Here is an 18,195-nt window from a genome sequence, read left to right on the forward strand (position 1 = left end):
GCCAAAGTGAGTTCAGGGAAGCCAGACTCAGCCTTGGAGAAGCTCTGTCATTGTGGGGAGCCTAAAATAGAACTGCTGCTCCTCCCCAACAAAAGGAATCAGTAGAAATGGTTTGAGGACCTGATCGGGTTGCAATATCTGGTGCTTCCTTTTGGGATTTTTCCAGACACACCGCCAGGAATGGCCCAGAGTCTATGCATCTCTTTTGGCCTGGGACATCTCGTGATCACCCAGAATGAGCTGGAAGATGTTGCTTTCCTTCTGGATCTGCAATCCCTGATAATCGGAGGGCAGTCGATGAGTGGATGTAAAAGCAATGTAGTTTATCGGCGTAACAATGTTTGCAAAGAACAAAATTTATTCTTCTTGAAGGGCATTTACATAGAAGTTTAGTCTTGCATTTTTTTTAAACATTAATCTTTACTTTAATTACAGATTTACATAAGATAGTTGTTGAATAATTACTGCCTATTACTTACTAATAACCCTGTACTAAAACAATACAATTCCAAAATAAATTCACATTTCTTTCTGTTTTGGATACCATTTATTTCCTAACAACATAAGCGTGACACTGTATATTCAGGCATACATAATGAAAATGCAGATTACAATGTTGTCAGAATCTACAAACTAGATAAAATATTAGTTGATTAGGTCAGTTTGGATTTCATAAATGATTTTATATTGCTAAATACCACATTAAGGTCTTTCTGTAGGTTACTGTGTTTGGTGGCAAGGATAATCCACTGCAAGTGTTTGTGTGCTCAGGCATGGATTATCTTTAATATGCCCTTCAGTAACCAACTTCTGTTTGTTTTCCTTCTGCAAGGTAATCTTAGCCTCCTCTTATCTCTTTCTGAGAATCAGCCAACAATCCAAAACCAGCTCTCGTTTAGCAACTTTCTTCTGTTTTGTAATGATACTGTTTTCTGTTTATTCTTTTTCCACTGACATTAAGGTTGATGGAACTGAAGGAGCATGACAACAAACAAACAGGACATCAGAGGCTGCAGAATGCATGGTGCGCCTTCACCCCTACCAACCATCTCAAAAACAGGTTGTCGGTAAACAAGCTTAGAGAAGGGGCTGAACAAGACAATGCAATATATATGAGTGTACTTTAGACAAATAGCACAAGAAGGTGTGGTTGTGATATAATGTCAGAACACAAAATCCAGTAAACAGAAAGGTTACATATAGTCTTGTTTTGTTCAAATTGTGGTATAGATTTCTTTCTTAAACTTTCTTACTTGTGAAAACCCTTGAACTAAAAGATGGTGTTTTTTTACCCCTTAAATTAGGGTGTAACAACATTCATAATACTGTAGTCATGTTATCAATTATGTTGTATGCTCGATTCAGATTGACCTTTTATTTCGGAATTCACATTTTCACCAATACATGTAAATGTGATGTGTCTTGTCATTTAATCGACCTATTTACTTGGTTAGTTTCTCAAACAAATTCAAACATCTTATGAGCGTTATTGACATTTTGTTGGGCTCAGGTTACACCTGTGAAGAAATGTCAGTGTCAGTAGAAAAAACAGCTAAAAACAAAACATGTTTATGTCATACATATCATCCGATCCTTACTGCATAAACTGGAGGTGAGCCAAAGAGAAAGAGAAAACAAAACAATTGGCTGTCTTTTTACAAGACATTTTTCACATTACTAAAGCATGTGTAAAAAATTTGCAAGTCAACATGAAACCCTAGAATGAGGCCCCCGCAATGGCAGGCAGGAGGTAATTTTTCTCTCTTACTGTTGCAACAAAATACTGCAAACATTACAAAATCAGAACTAGACAATATAAGACGTATAACAAAAGCTGGAATTAATCAGCTATATGTGAGATTATGAGCTGCAGGATCTTCCTTTGCTCCTACAACTAAAACTTTTGACTAGTCAGAATGTGCACAAACAACATCTGGTGGTGTCCTGGAATGTCTGGTACCAGATTGTTGTGAAGTCTATTGGGGTTGGGTTTGCTTCCCACAGATGACTTCAGATCCAGTCCAATCAGAGTTTATGGAGGAAGGAGGCTTTCAGCTGCCCAGTGACCAGAGGAGGCTCCTTGTTTGGGTGAGTGCTGCTGCCTTTTAGGGGGAGATGAGTGAACCTTGTCAAAATCTTGTCAAAGCATAATGGTCAACAGGTCGTCATGCTGTTGATTGTTCTTACCAATCTAACTTTTTCTTCTGGGTTTTATACAAGGACATCGATACTTCTGTCAGACTTTTCCATTTTAGTCACATAGAGTACCACCAATCAGTTGATTCTTGCCAGTAAATAAATCAACCTATCCTGATTTGGTCTCCTAGTGGTGAGCCATGTAGCATAATACATCCTTTCAAGATGTCTTTCAGTGCTAAATAAAAGTCATTCTAAATATACAACCAAAACAAATGGTATAGACAGCAAACAAAAATAGACATTATCTTCTTAAAAACAGACCTTAAAAACAAAAAAGGAAGTCTGAAGGGAGTCAAGTTGTTTGACAGTCTTCTAAAGGTCTTATATTACAACAACAAAAATGCTCACAATCCATTGCAGTTTACAAACACATCACAAAAAAAAAAATGTAGTGATTGGTAAAATAAGTGTCTTCATATAGTCCAGTGAGCCTCCGCAGACATGTGAGAGTGAAAAACAGGGCAAACCGAAATAAAGTCAGGAAATTCCATGTCAGTATGAAGCCCCATGGGTAAAACTTCAGAATGTCTTGAGTTACACCAGCGCGCAACTTGGATCAGCAACAAAACAGAAATTACTGGCAATCCGTTGCAGGTTTTGCAGTGAAAGGCTCAACATCGGAATTCCTTACAACCTCCATCTGGATGGGCTGTGAAGAAATGAGACACAAATATGAAATTTCATATTATGAAGCGGCACAGATTTTATCTGTTATATGGCGATTTAAATGGCTTTCAGGTTAGAGCATGTCTTGGTTTGGTTTCCATTCGTTTTCTACTTTCTGTTTGTGAACTGTGCTCAGTTAAATGTTCAAACTGTTGGATGCTGTTTTGTAACCCATGCTTGATGTAAAATACTCCACAATCTTTTCCCTGACCCTTCTGCTTTGTGCCTTGGTTTTTAGGATGCTGCTTCTACTCTAAGATTCTCTAACAATCCTCTAAATTGTCTACAAAGTAGAACTGTAGAATACATAACCCATATGTGGTTTCTATTTACAAAGCAATTTAGTAATCCTCTGGATTATATCAAATGTTTAAGACTAAAATGGATAGAAAACATTTGGACACCATAATTTGTATTTGTAAAACTTTCCTTCTACTTCAAAATTACACAATTAGACTTTGAGCTTTTAAATTATGTACAATACTAATTAAAAACAATAAAGTTTGTGGTTATATTAGTGCAAAAATGGGTATAAAAACATCTAAATGGTGAAAAATTTTAAATTTAAGGTTTTCCACTTTGCCCCAGTATGTTTTAAATAAGCATAACCCCAGAGAATAGTGAAGCATATTTAGATCCTGCTCATGCATGACATCCAATACAGAAAAGGCCTAACTTACAGCCTGAAATAGGAAGCTGTGTTCAGTGAGAATATTGTTCACATGAACATGTTCCTTTCTATCTACTTATATTCATTGTTTTTTCCTTCTTAATTCTTGAAGGTTTGCAGAGGGGCTTGTGCCCACATCAATCCGTCAATATAATATCATAGGAATTAAGAGTGAGCAATTGATCTTTTTGATGGTTAGCAGAAAGCGTAGTGCCCTGAGAGGAATCATTCTTGATGCACCATCTAACATGCAGGGATCCCACACTGGGACCTACTTACTTCACTGTAAGTAGTTTTTTTTATTTTCTGATTGAAAATAAGAACTTTTTGTTTCACCTTATTGCCATTCTGTCTGCTCTCCACTAGGTCCGTAGCTCCATTAGTCACCTCTTTGTAGAAGCAAAGCACTTCCTTAAAGCTCTGTTTGAATTTGTCCGAGAGGAAACCGTAGAGGACTGGGTTTGCGCAGGAGTTGACGTAAGTGAGGATGACCAAGGAAAAGTAGAGTTCAGCAGTGAATTTGCTCTCAGGTATGACATAAAACAGGTTGACAATGTTGACGGTGAAAAAGGGAAGCCAACAAAGCGCAAAGACCAGCACGATGATCACCACCATGCGAGTCACCTTGCGCTCTGACTTGCGCCGCTTTGTCAGGCCTGCGCGCACACCTGCAGATTTCACCTGCAAGACAGAAGATGGTGTGAGATTTTGAGAAGTTAAATTAAAGTCAAGCTTTTTGCTAATTCAAAACAAAGAGGATATGTAAACATTTAATTACCTTGATAACAATAATTAGATAGCAGAGGGTGATGACAATCAGAGGGCCGAAGAAGCCCATGATGGATGTGTAGAGGATAAAAGCAAGTGACCACGTCTCTGAAGGATCAGGCCAGCTTATGTTGCATGTGTGGAACTTCTCCTGCACATCTGAGAATATGGTGAGCGGCAGCACCATCAAGAATGAAATAACCCACACCAGGCCATTTAAAATCTTGGCTACTTGGGGCTTTCGCCATCTGGCACTGCGAATAGGATAAACCACAGCGAGGAAGCGGTCAATGCTCATCAGCGTCAGGCAGAAGGTGGAGGCGAACTGGCTCATGCCATCAGCAGTCATGGACACCTTGCAGAGGAAATTACCAAATGGCCAGTAGGATAGCGCACTGTTGGTCCCTATTAAAGGGATCCCCAAGATGTAGAGTTCATCTGCCACAGCTAAATTCAGGATGTACATGTTGGTCACTGTCTTCATTTTAGTGTAGCGGGCAACTACATAGATAACCAATGCATTACCCAAGAATCCCACTAAGAAGACAGTACTGTAGATTACTGCAGTGACCTCACTGAAGGGCATTGGTGGGGTTGTGTCTGTATCATTGGTGCCGCTGGTATTCTCAGACATTATTGTCTCATTGTAGTTGGTCATGCTGAAGGAGGAGCTGATGATGTCCATCATTTTATGGAGGATTATCTTAAGAGAGAAAAGACATGTACACAATTGTAGTTGTTATTTATGCTTCAATGGCAGGCATTACCTAGAAGGAACAATTCATAACATTCTGACTGTTTGAGTGTTCTGTGAATTCCTAGTTCAGAGAACAATTGCTATGTCAAACTTCTGCACTATACACACTCAACACCACACAGGTGTGTATGGTAATCTGTGGGCAAGGGGCCCATATTTACCAAGAGAGGAGAGAAACTTTCCAGTGAACTGTCTGGGAACGTGGCCAACATGCAATTTCTTATAAAAGGAAATTGCACTTTTAGAAGAATGGCATCAGTTAAACGGTTTTAATGGCACTCTAGATGGGCCAAATGTCAATAAAGGAAAGAAAGATAAAAAAAGAAAAACGTGGGAAGTGGTTTGCTATTTGGAGTGGTTAATGTGTTTTTTATGTTAACAGAAACTTTAACAATGAAGAGCAAAATTACATTGTCCTTTTAGAAGATAAGAAGCTAAACAGATTTTAAAAACTGTTTGTCTTGTCTTATGGCTGTCAAGTATGAAATATCAGCTTTTTACAGTTCAAGTAAGCTAATATGATTTCCAAGTATCTAACATTATCAAAAAAATATATATTGTCACAAAAAAATAGGACATCAAATCATGCAGTGTATATTTTATAACACACACTGTAATTTCTTTCTTATTGTTGAAACATGGACCCTGACCTTTACTAAGTCCATTAAGGCCTGCAGTGCTTTGGATGTTGTGTACTGGGTTCTTTTTTGACCTCTTTGACAAGTTGTCCAAACCGTGATCAGTAGCTCCTGAGAGGTTTGGTCACTGATCCATATTTATTCCATTTGTGGGAATGGCTTTCACTGTGGTTTGACAGTCTCCCATAACACTAGAAACACAATGTAATCATTTCCTGAATGAATGTCAAAGGCTTTGCTTCACATTTGCTCTTGAATTTCTTTAGATTGGTGTGTCATCCGTTGCTTTGTGAGATCAACTACCCTTCTTTATGCTGTCTGATAAATACTGTTTAAATTATTTATCTATTATAATTTTAATTGATTATTTGAACAACTTGGATAGCTTGTTCCCTTAAAAGAGCAAATAGTCATGGTATTATACTCGCCAGCTTCCAAAATGCTATTATTCAGGTCAGTGAGTTTTGTGGAAAAAAAAAGAAAGAAAAAAAGTCTACAACACCAATCTTTACATTGCTGACATGCAAATAATGTGCTGACATGTAAACAGGCAATTTATTAAACAAGCAGTATTCACTGGAGTATTTTTTTAAAGGACTTAAAATACCCATAACCGCAGGTGATGTCTAAGATCTTCACATATTCTGGTCAGATTCTGTTTCAAATCATAAGAGATGAATCCACTGATCGAATGTTTTGACTCAATCAGCTAAATGTTAGATGCCAAACCTGTAGACATCATGTTAATCCTTATGACAGCAACCACTATGAATCTCGCTGTCCTAAAACGATAATAATCACATTAGTGTCAGCTGATGGACAGCGACCTCTGAGCCTTTGCCTTCAGCAGCTCACACTAAATGCTGAGGCGGCCTCAGCTAATGGAGAGTCGGATGGATAATCGTCAGATGTCAAACGTTGCAACCCGAGGCTGTGAAGATGTGTTGCGCAAATAAAAAACGCTGACGTGAGGACTCGCTGCACCGCTCTCCAAAAACAGGGGAGCGACGCGCGGCCCGCGGCGTGATGTTGGGGAAACAAACACGAGATGTCTCTGTCCTCTTCAGGCTGCACGGGGGTTTGACATTTCTGTCCATAAAGCTCAAATGCCGCAGCTTAGAAAAGCGTTCGTATGCCTGCCGGCTGGATTCACGCACACAGAAAAAAAAAAATAAATAAATAAAAAAAATAACCCCTTGGGTCTTATATACTCGCCCCCTTCGCGCGCTCTCCAGGGAACCTAACGGAAATAAGTTGTCATAATTAGAGTAACTGGTGGCATCTTTAAGACGAAAATAAACAAAGCGCGGACTCCTTAGCGTGGGATAAATATTTAATTGAGACAAAATTAGTTATTTATATCTAAAATGATCCCTGTTAGTCACAGATTATGGAAACTAAAGACAGAACATCCGCAAACAAAGGTACACGAGTTTTACTGAATTTTGTGAACTCCTATCCCACGGCATATGTATTATGTCAATGCGTAAAACTCCAAAAGTAAATGTCGGGAATTGGATTCGCAGTGTGACTCACACTGAAGCTGTTCAAGGCCTGCATGCATGAAATCAATTCGTGATTTCACTTCCAGGTGTTGCCCGTGCTGTGCAGATGGACCTACCTGTGCGCTTCTGCGTCTCCAACGCTCATGCCGTGATGGGACTGTTCACTCTCACTGCGCTTCTCTCCCGATCCTTGAATCTAACGCCACTTGTTATCCAAGTTTTGCTCTATTTTCCCTTAAATCGTCGAGCTCTGGCATCCATGCTGACATGCTCAGGTTATTAACTTTCTTTAGGAACTGCTTCAAAGTTCATCGGTAGGAAGAGTCCAGTGCGCTCTTGCGAAGATGGGAAAGCCTCCACGCAGCGGGAACTCTGTCTGTATTTAAGTGGGGGAAAACGTCACACAGCGTTTGGATTAAACAGTCCCGCCCACGGCTTGCTGTCAACACCTCCAATACCATTTGTTGGTGCAAATGAAATGACAATAAGTTCATTTCTTTCCTCTATTTGGCGGATTTTGAACCACCAACTTAAATATGTACCTTTTCTTCTTCTTCTGGTTTAGTCAGATCTAAATGGATGAGTCTGAGTCATCATGGAGGTGTTTGGGAAGAGAAAAGATGGCGAATTGTGAGAACAGATTAGGCTGCATTAAGATTTGATGGCAGTAGTCTGAGCTCAAGTCATTCGTTTTATGTTGCGCTCATCTCTATCAATGCAGAGTTATAACCAGGCTGCTGCACACACAGAATCTGTTTTATTTTGGACTTGTAGAGAATTACAGGGACAAAATCTGATCCTACAGTTTCACTAACTTGATCGATCAAAGTCTGTTTGCTGGTTTTGGAAAATTTCTTTATTCATCTATTGCTTTTTTTTTTGTTTTTAATTTGACAGAATGAAATTGCACTCTGAGGGATCCAAAGTTGATCCCAGATCAGGAAGGATAACTTACACTTCTAAAGTTCCTGGTTCCTCCAGTTTATTCGTTTGGATACAGAGCGGCCAGTTCCACTTTCTTTTGATCATGATTTTAGATCTAATGACTTTAATTTCCCTTGGTAGATGGGTGACTCAAGCATTTTGGCTCTGTTTGTTCTTTACCACCATAGACCTATTGTACACATACAAAATACATTGGAGCAAATATCCTAATTTGCTGGATGTAATCGTCACTCTTAGCTCTCAAACCTACATTTCTCTCTTTATCAAAACTTTAACACATTTTTAATATCAAACAACATTGAAAGTGACTTTTGACTTCAAATTGTCATCCTATTTGCAGTCATCTGATGTATTGTGCTTGCTACCACCGATAATTATCATTGACCACTACAAAAATAGAAAAGACAAAACAGTCCTTAATTTTAAATATTAATGTAACTAAACAAACATTAGAACATGTACTGTATTGCACTCTTGATATTTAAATTTTTTTCAAAAAGAAAAGTATGAGTATTTCTCTAAAATTGATCAAGTTCTTGTATGTCATGGCTTCTGATGTGCTTCCTTAGAGAAACATTACTGCACAATGCAAAGTGTTGACTTAGAGTAATGAGATACGTTTTCAGTCGGAGTTTTCAGCAGTGAACTCCAAGTATATCTGAAGATTAGGAAATTGTCACAGTTTGAGTCCTGATCTCCAGACCTTCTGCCTCGGCTCAAGTTTTAAGGTTGTTGTGTTTCTAGGGAGTAATGCTGATCCTCTCAATGCAACGGGAACAAAACCCACTCACCTGTCCACTTATTGACACAGATGTAAAATTAACACAGATTTATAGTATTTTCAAATGAAAAACATTTCATAGAAACTTAAGAATCACTTTTACTCTTTATTTTGAGAATTTAATTTCCCTCTGCCTTTTAAAGCCGCTCGATTTCCTTTGATCCTGTACAACCCATATCATTTTATGTTGCTGTGTTTACATACTTATTGGATTTGCAAAAGTGATCTAATTTCCACCGACCATGACAATAAATCAGGTTTTACTACCTGTGTGTGCAAGTCATCAGAGATGGAAAACACCACACATCATATTGTAATTAGATTGTAATAAGCATAGTTTAGGGAGGGTACGCATGCTCATCTCTGTTTGCTGTTCTTTTTATTTTCCACAGTTAACTTTTTATTGTGAAAGTAACATTTTGAAACACCTGCTTTTTTGCAAGCGTTTTTGCTGTCAACTAGAACTCTGCACACATACTTTTGAATTTGGGGAATTACTATAAGGTGACATTTTAAAGCTTTAAAGAGAAGAGCATAAATTTTATAATTTCTAATTGATTTGACAGACAGGCTCAGAAAGTTGCTCTGATCAAATTTGCAAACAACGACTTTTCTCTTGTTTCTCACGCTCTCTAATATGACTCAGATGAGTCACCGTTGCTCAAAGCGATTGGTATGCCCTCCGTTTCTAAATCAAGCTGTTTGTCTTTGGGCACTGCGATCATATCAGAGTGGTGTCTGCCACAGACAGCTTGAAGCTGTCTGGGATCGATCGCTGTCCAGTTAAATCTAGTCTGAGTTGTGTGTGTATCTGAAACAGAGGTCTCAATCCAGCAAAATCGATACTCCACCAAGCAAAGACAGAGATTTTAGTGGAAGAGTAAGAAATGAAGGATGCCTACAGTTTTGGCTAAAACTGCATCTTGAGGTCAAAGCATATAAAAGCAGCCATGGCTAGCAAATACAATCACTATGTCTGTGTGCCTGCATGGGTTATCTGATGATTACACATCCCTGTCAAATATGGATGTCTCAAGTGTTTACACAACACTTTGTCTCAGTGTTATATGTCACAATTTATAATTTCAAGACAAGATACCACACCTTTCTGCCTCGGCTGCCAATCAAATAAAGCCTTGACTTATCAGCCATGCAAACTGAAGCAGCAAAGAGATACATGGTGAGGAGACGCAGTGATCCACAGATCAGGAAGAAAAATCTTTGGAAAATAAATCTGCAGATCTTCATTTCATAGTGAACAAATTTTTAAAGGGTTGATGTGTTCTATTTCAAGTTTGAAAAAAGGTGCTCTGGTCAGATAAGATGAAAATGTAACCTTGTCTGACTTGCAAAAAGCCATATGAAGTTTGAAATTGCTCAATCTGGCTGAGCTTGATGTATTTGTGAAAAGAGTAGCAGGAGCTTTAGTCTGCAGAAATCTGGAAGACTGAAAACCAGTCGCCTGAAATTGAAATAAAAAGAAGGTTCTGAAAAGCCTGATTTCTCCCATGTATTCATATTCTAAATATGAATACATGGCAAACAAATAAAAGCATGCATTTTATGCACCATATTGTTTTTGCCTAATGCATAAAATAATTTTTTCTTGACAGAAAGTAAAAAATGTTTGATGCATATGAATAATTTGCAAAGGTGCTGTATGTCAAAACTGCAATCCCTAAAACAGATTGTTGCCTCTCTGTTATATGTAAAATCATATAGATTTACTTTTTCCACAGATTTGCCTGAAACAAGTAACAAGGCTGTTTGTCCCCAGAAAGACTCCAGATGGAGCTGCAGTCTGCCACAGGCATTACCATGAAAGGCACAAGTCACTTCAACCTCCAGCATGTAGGCTGACAGAGATGACATATCTTTTTATACACATGGGGATTATGTGCAATCTCTTCAGCAGATAAAAACTGAGAGTGTCAGATTGACCTGAAGGTGAGTTTCAGCAGCTGAATGCCATGAACTTCAAAATGTTAACCAAACATAGGTTTAAATCTCATAAATTAAAGGTGTCTGATTTATCCAGGTAGTGTTCCATATTATTCAGTATTAGACAGTTAACAGAGGTAATATTTGAATTTCTCTGCATTGAGCAGTGGTGCTCTAGTAAGAAGTCATCTAATAGGAAGGAGTAGGAGGTGGATACACAGAACTGATCTTCTGCTTGCAGTAATGAGGGCGCTGTTGTTATCTGTAATGGTGAGAAGCTGAGCTGAAAAGTTTTCTGTTTACTGGTCCGTCTGGATTCCGACCCTCTCCTTTAGCCATGAGACAGGAATTCTGATCGAAAGATCAAGATTCTGACAGAACCAGCTGAAGTGAAGGTCATTCATATTCAGAGGAATTTCATAACTTCTCCGATGGTTTGGTCATCTGTTCTGGACACCTCCTGTTCAGAACCTGCTGGGGTGGGGGCCATAAATCCATTTAGATCTGCAAGCGTTTTGGAAATACATCTGAGATAAGATGATGCGGTTCACAATCACTGTCTCAGAAACAGATTCTTGAAATTCTAAGGATGTTGTAAAAACTACGGCTGTGGATATTCAACAAAACGAGATCATTTTTGTAATCGACTGAGTCTGACTATCTTACGGATTCAACTTTATGAACCACATGTCTTTCACAGTGTGTTTTTCAAACATGAGGGGGAACTGTTTATGAAAAACACACCAACTCTGACAGAAGCGGACGAAGCTGCAGGGTTAAACACACTGAAGAGAGGAACCACATTTATATTTACACAGATAACCAAAGTTAGTTCTCCAAAGGTTGTCTACAGTTAAATTTTTACCACTTTATCTGAGTTTTACTGTATTATCATCGTCCAACCATGTGATTTGAAAAGGAACATATTTTCTTTTTTATAGCTGAAGATCTTCCTGTTGTAAAAGAGCATACTATCTGAGATTATCAGATTGATAATCTCAGTCTGAGATTATCAACCAGGTGTACTCAGACCAGGTGTACACCAGGTGTACTCCATCTGAGTACACCTGGTTGGAACTTTTCTGAGAAAACAATTTGCGTTCGTTACAAAGTAATAGTCCCTGCTGAAACGGAAGCACATAAATATGCAGGGTTTTAGGACTTTATTGTTCTTCTAGGAGAGATTAAACTTCAAGGCTTTATTGTTTGACTAACATTCAATTGACATTATAATATTGAGCGAAAGTTTTCATGTGACAAATTTACTTTTATTCTTCTAAAATGTTTGTATTCATACATTTTCTTCGCAATTGAAAAGAAAGACGTATGTATGCAATCAGTATTGTGTAACAGAAAAAACTATATCAGTAAACATTGAAATTGACATCTAATACTGTTTTTGAAATAAGTATTATATAGAGCATTTTAGTATATTCCATGTTTTCCAAATAATTAATGAAGTTTCCAATTAAAAAAAAATTGATCAAAGCTTTATATGTTATATTATATGTTATAATGACCCGGTCATGGTAAGATTGAAATTTGACGAAGATCTGCGGCAACATTTGAAAATGAACTCTACCCATCAAATCACACTGAGTTGATAGTCTGCTTTTGCATTGAGACAGACTAAGTGTCTTTTTTGTCGACTTCATTCCTGTTTCACAGCCTGTTCTTTTAGCTATTGTTCCAGTTCATCCAGGAAGATGAGAATTTCAAAACGCAAAGTGTTGAATTTGATTGTTCCCTTTGTAATTCAAATCAGGTTTGAGTTTTTTGTCCATAGTTTTTGACCATTTATAGTCTTTTCGCATAAATGCGTTCATTGTCAGACTGACATGAGAAGAACAGCAACCTTTTCACGCTTCAGCTGCTCTATTTGACCCGAGTTCACTCACACAGATTGAAATACCAGGTGACACAATAGCAGAGGGATTAGAAGTCTGACTTTGATGACGTCTTTTAAAGTTTCTAATCGGTGAAAAAAGAACAGAAGTAATTGAAGTCATATTTTCTCTCTTTTTAGCCTTGCCCGAAAAAATAACTATGAAAAAAAAAAAAAAAGAAGCTGAAAGGGAAAAATGCCTTTTAAAAGATTCGTCTCAATAAGCTGCAGCTGCTTCCTGATTGAGGGATTTGCTTTTCTACTTTTCCCACACATGGTTTCAGTCTAGAATACCAGCTCTGTGTTTTTGTTCTCGTCCTTGTTGCATAATTTTCTCTTTTTGAGTCTGTCTTTTTCCATCTTTCTTTGATTGCGCTCTTTTTCTGTATCTATAGGTGTGTTTCCACACGGACATTCCAGTTATGAATGCAATTTTTAAAAAATGATCAAGAAATGAATAAATGTTTTCCATATGATGATAAATCTACAGTTCCTAAAAATACCTTCATATTGGGGGAAACAAAACATTTAATTTTTAAGTGATTTCAACATAAATAAAAATATAAAAAAAAGATAAATCAATTTGCAATTTATGTTGTCCTTTTAAAAAGTGTCTTAAACAACACAACAAAAAAATCCTGAAAATACACAAAATCCTTCATTTAGTTTAGAAACCTGAATGAAAGAAATCTATAAAAACACAAAATATAGCTTTTTTCACTCAATAAATAATTGCTGTGGTCCACTTTGCATAACTGACCCAAAGGTTGTAAAAAAAGACACACCCACACTCACACATATCCAGCTGTGCCCTATATTCTTTACTGAAACAGTTGTCTGATAAGTTGAAGTTGTAAAACCTAAAGACTGACCCTGTTTGTTCCAAACCTAGTCCTGCACTTTCACTTCTGTAAATGAATACTTGGGTCCATTTATGTAGTGGAGTAAAGACACTTCATCCCTGAGCTGGCATTTTTTAGAATAACCCAAATCTCTCTGTTTACCTCTTCTGAGTCTGGTTACAGTGACATTTATAGAAAAGCAGCATGTTCAAATTTGTGTACAGAATCAGCTATTTATTTTTCCAACTTTCACACTAGACTGTTAAGGACATTTAAAAGTGTTGATGCCAATATCTGGTTTATCCTGAAGTGATCAAATATTTAGAATCTGAACTAATGAGAAAATAAGTCCAACTCTCCGATCATGTCAGTCACTTCGAGCTTCAGGAAAGCTGAGGAGAGCTAATCACTATCAGTGTATGTATGGTGTAGCATGAGAGATTATGTTGTCATCATTTATGTTATATCTTGAAGTTACAATGTTAATTCACCATACTATTTTGTAGTATGTCCATTAACCTTTACAACCTGGATTAAATGAAAATGTAATTACATATACTACAAAATCAGAGATGCAGAATTGTTTTGCTAGTTTTAGTACAAATCTTAATATTGTGCATCTTTGTTTGGACTAAAGAATACAAGATAATACTATGCAGTAATTCAGACATGTATAAATGTTTATTAATCTCGGAGCATAGCTTCACTCCGACTTGACACAGTTTAACATTAATGACAATAAATGCTTGACAATAAAATTAAAGTATGAGTGCAGTGTTATTTCCACTTCATTGCCCTCATGATTCAAAGCTTTACTAAGCTATTTGTCATTTTATTACAATGATATCACATGTCTAATGTTTAACCAAACGTCTTTCTTGACTGTGTCATATAACCAATTGGGTAATCTTTTCCATTACACATATAATTGTTTGAGAAGCAAAAGCTGATCAGCAATCAACTACTGGTACAGAAATAGTCTTTTTTGTTGTTCAGAAAACACTATTTAAAGTTTAAGTCCCTTTGTAATAGTCTTGATGAACAGCAACTCATTCATTTCTGAAAACAAATACTACAAGTATGGAGTAGATTGAGTCCAGTAGGTATACAATAGAGTTGAAGATTGTCACGACGGTGATCAGAACCAATTTATCCCAGGAACACGGCCGGCCACAGGCCACTGGTCTCTTATTGTTGCGAAAAGAATACAGTGGCCACATAACCATGGCTGTTAGGTACATCACAGCTGCCAAAACATTACAGACAATCACAACCATTTCGAAAGGGAAAGGAAAATAGACGGTAAGTTTTCCAAGAGTGAGCAGGATTATGGTGATGGTGAAAATGAAACACAGGGAGTACACAGCTATACACCAGTTCAGCCCCGTGGCGTACTGGTGACCTGAATAGTGGCCACTTTCCAATGACAGGAAGATGAGACATGCAAAGAAGCTCTCCAGCATCTTCATTATTCCCGGTGGCGTGGAGAGAAATCCATTATCCTGTCCACTCGGGCGAAGGCGTGTTAGGACCACCTCAGCCACGTACACTGCAAAACAAATCCAGGATACCACAGAGGCTCCAATCTGGCGGTGACATGTGTTGCAGGCGAAAAATGTAGGGTACATGATGGCGGCACACAGGCACATTACACTCGACAGAATAGCAAAGGCAGCAGTGAAGTCTTCCCAGGCAAAAGGCGCTTTGGTGCTGATGGTGGTGAACTCCAGGATGAGGATGAGAAGGGTGAAGAAGCAGCAGAAGATCCAGGTGAACATGCACCATCCCCAGTATGGCGAGGAGTCAGGTGTCACTGAGGCCACCAGGCTGAAAGTGATGCAGGTGACAATGACCGCCAATATTCGTAAGATCCCCACAGGGTGGGTGATGGATTTCAAATTCATGTAGGCCATGGCTGCTCCAGGATGAATCTGTCCAACCAAATGAAAAACCTTGACTTATTTCAGTCAGTTCTCCTTTTGTAGTGCTATTCAGCAAGCTTTCCAATGACAGGATTGTGCAGCCTGATCTCGATGAAGAAATCCATGAACGCAAGCCTTCTTAGAGGTGTTGTCTTTGAAACAGAAACACAGGTGTAGAGTATATTGTTGCTGAGCATCTTAGGCTTATCTGTTCTGTTTATGGTACCTGTTTCAAGCCACTGATTGGACGCTGGATGGGTGTTATCAAGTAAGCTTCACAGTCTTTTCTGGACTTTGGTCCCTGATGCAAACTAAGCTTACAGCTCATATCTAGGACACTGACGAGGTGTAGGCTGATTTTGTGTTCATGACAATGATAGCAGTCTCTGTGTTCTCTTGAGCGATTGCTTTGAAACAAAGGTAAAATCATTTTAAGGCAATCCTAACTCGGTGAAGTGAATAACATTTATCCCTTGTCACCACAAAAATGCAAAGCTCTGAAATTGTTGAAGGACGCTTTGACAGCACTTTGAATTTTAAAGCAGGTCACTGCAAGACTGAGGAAAATATTTTATTGTTCTCCTAAAACTGACTGAACCAATGACATCTACTTTCTGTTGACAATGTTAATATCTGGAACCTAATGGACCTATAAACACACTTGTTTTTGGTTCAATTCTTGGGTCTTTTTACAATGGACTGAAGTATCTTGAGTTGTTCAAAGATTATTAGATAGAAACAAATGAAAATAAACAAACAAATGTTGCAGTATCAACAGAGACACCTGTCTCTGTGCTATTGTTTGTCAAACAGGTTTTTTCCATGCTAAACAATGCTTAGTTGTAGTTGATGAGGGAATAACATCGCAACATAATGAAAAGCTAAAAATACAAAATTCCTTTGTTAAACAACTGCAAGCAATGCTATCATGTTTTCGTAAGATTCATGTTGATTTAAAAAGATTAGAGTTAAGTTGAAGCATTTTGCTGGATGTATTTTAAATCATTATTGCAAACATATTGCGTGCCTGTGTGTCATCATAAAAAATCTAAAGAAAAAAAAATCCCATTATTCTAAGTAATTACTGTTGACTTACAAAAGGGAAAAAAAAAACACAAAAAAGTGGGTTTGAACATCCCAGTGTAGGATGAATTAGTTTTGGGTGTGGCTTTGTGCATGATAATCCTGAAACTACTGCCAACAGCGCCTGTAAAATTATAGAGGGTTGTGTCCAGCAAGTGAAAGAGACTGGAGGACATGGCAATTATAACCACTACAGTGATCTCCATGTAAGACTATCAGTAATCAGATGCTTTGTGTTTGCCATCTGAAGCAAATGGTTTTTTGTAGTTTGCCACTTGTAACAATTTTCACTTTTCATATTTTCAACCTTCCTTCCTCTTTCATAAACTTTCAGGCTACAAAAGTGGACCGCACATGTGCTTGCCAAAAATATATAGAGAATTCAGAATGAAATTAGCTGCGAGAGCAAAGCTAAAAACTAATCCTTTCTCATTCTAGTTTTGGATGACACATATTCCCTTCCAGCCTTTAATTCTAGTGCCCTTCATAAACACACTAACATTGACAAAGCAAACACAAAGCCAATAGCTGTTCTGTGTTGTCGTGTATCTGCACCATGACACACCTTAGCAAACATCATTCGTTATGGACAGTTCATTTACGAGGCTAGTGCTGATAAGAGCTTCAGTTTGTGACTTCTCAGCTGCAGTCACTTCATTATAAGTATCCACCACAACCTTATTTTAACAACAATTTACCAACATCTTATATTGTATGATTAATCATGTTTATTTTAGTTAATTTGAGCTAAAAAAATATGACTGGAAGACATAAAAAGAAGGGGGGAAAAAATCACTCTTGGGTCATGTTGTTGAACAGCACCTCACTTCTTAATGATTTCAACAAAACAAGTCTTTCATGTTCAAATCCAAGCAAAAGAAAGATTTACTTTTTGTCAACCAGCAAAAAGGGACATCTTGAAATTATACAGTACATCCACAATGTAATCAATAATGCTTTAACTGGTCATAAAACAGGAACCGCTAGCAAATTCCACCCACAGTTTATTGTGGGAGGAATTAACAATGAACTGTGAATCATGGGTCATAATTGTGCCTGAAGGCCTACACTCCCCTGATGACCTCAGCTGTAATTGTACATGAACGCAGTCCGTGCACTCTAGACAAACAAGACTTCCTAAAAGGTACCAGAAATAGGCACGAAGAGGGTAAAAATGAAGCAAATTCACTAGATGGCAATACACTAGTAATTGTGCATATAAGCTAGACAGATGGTGAGAAATACAAAAAGTGAAGAAGAGGGAATAGATGATGGACACTCGGAGGTTGATATTTTATCAGATATCTACAGTATGTTTATAAAATCATGCATGAACTTTATAAAAAAAAATACAGTGTGTGTTTGGTTGGTAGATCAGACAGGTGCTACAAGGTATAATGAAAACAGTAGTGGTCATGTGTAAATTATCAGTGGCTATAATTTTGGGTCAAAAACATGAGCGTAAAATGTAATATTACAAGTTGTTGCAAACACAGAGAAGATGTACCTTTTATGTCTATCTTTAACAGGCAAGGCAAGTTTATTTCTATAGCACCATCAATACACAAGGCAGTTCAAAGTGCTTACAGGAAT

The 18,195-nt window shown here is 37.8% G+C and overlaps 2 protein-coding genes across 3 annotated transcripts; both read right to left on the reverse strand.

Moving 5' to 3' along the window:
• Positions 1-340: 340 nt before the first annotated feature.
• LOC129363243 (somatostatin receptor type 5-like) lies at positions 341-7,543 on the reverse strand. 2 transcript variants are annotated; one of them, XR_008606309.1, is made up of 5 exons: positions 7,320-7,543; positions 4,314-5,006; positions 3,872-4,216; positions 2,188-2,848; positions 341-2,102 (listed from the first exon to the last, which is right to left on the reverse strand). XR_008606309.1 is itself a non-coding variant. In XM_055035219.1 (4 exons), the coding sequence occupies exons 2-4, from the start codon at positions 4,989-4,991 to the stop codon at positions 2,774-2,776; spliced, it is 1,098 nt and encodes a 365-aa protein (XP_054891194.1). In that variant the 5' UTR covers positions 4,992-5,006; positions 7,320-7,543; the 3' UTR covers positions 341-2,773. The 2 variants fall into 2 exon arrangements, 1 of the variants encoding a protein (XP_054891194.1); XM_055035219.1 differs by having other exon boundaries at positions 341-2,848.
• A 6,713-nt stretch (positions 7,544-14,256) lies between these two features.
• LOC129363244 (myeloid-associated differentiation marker-like) lies at positions 14,257-15,680 on the reverse strand. Its single transcript, XM_055035220.1, has one exon. It carries the CDS (start codon positions 15,508-15,510, stop codon positions 14,647-14,649), a length of 864 nt encoding a protein of 287 aa, XP_054891195.1. The 5' UTR covers positions 15,511-15,680; the 3' UTR covers positions 14,257-14,646.
• Positions 15,681-18,195: the final 2,515 nt, after the last annotated feature.

Source organism: Poeciliopsis prolifica, unplaced genomic scaffold (genome assembly GCF_027474105.1).
Source record: "Poeciliopsis prolifica strain line A6 unplaced genomic scaffold, Auburn_PproV2 SCAFFOLD010, whole genome shotgun sequence".
NCBI classification, from domain to species: domain Eukaryota; kingdom Metazoa; phylum Chordata; class Actinopteri; order Cyprinodontiformes; family Poeciliidae; genus Poeciliopsis; species Poeciliopsis prolifica.

What these genes read in the sequence shown, in the direction of transcription:
- LOC129363243 (XM_055035219.1), bottom strand. Translation starts at nt 4,991, where the DNA reads ATGATGGACATCATCAGCTCCTCCTTCAGCATGACCAACTACAATGAG. An exon ending in ATCTAATTATTGTTATCAAG is followed by an intron (nt 4,217 to 4,313) that starts GTAATTAAATGT and finishes TCTGTCTTGCAG; the next exon opens with GTGAAATCTGCAGGTGTGCG. An exon ending in GCAGACAGAATGGCAATAAG is followed by an intron (nt 2,849 to 3,871) that starts GTGAAACAAAAA and finishes ATTTCTTCACAG; the next exon opens with CCCATCCAGATGGAGGTTGT.
- LOC129363244 (XM_055035220.1), bottom strand. Translation starts at nt 15,510, where the DNA reads ATGGCCTACATGAATTTGAAATCCATCACCCACCCTGTGGGGATCTTA.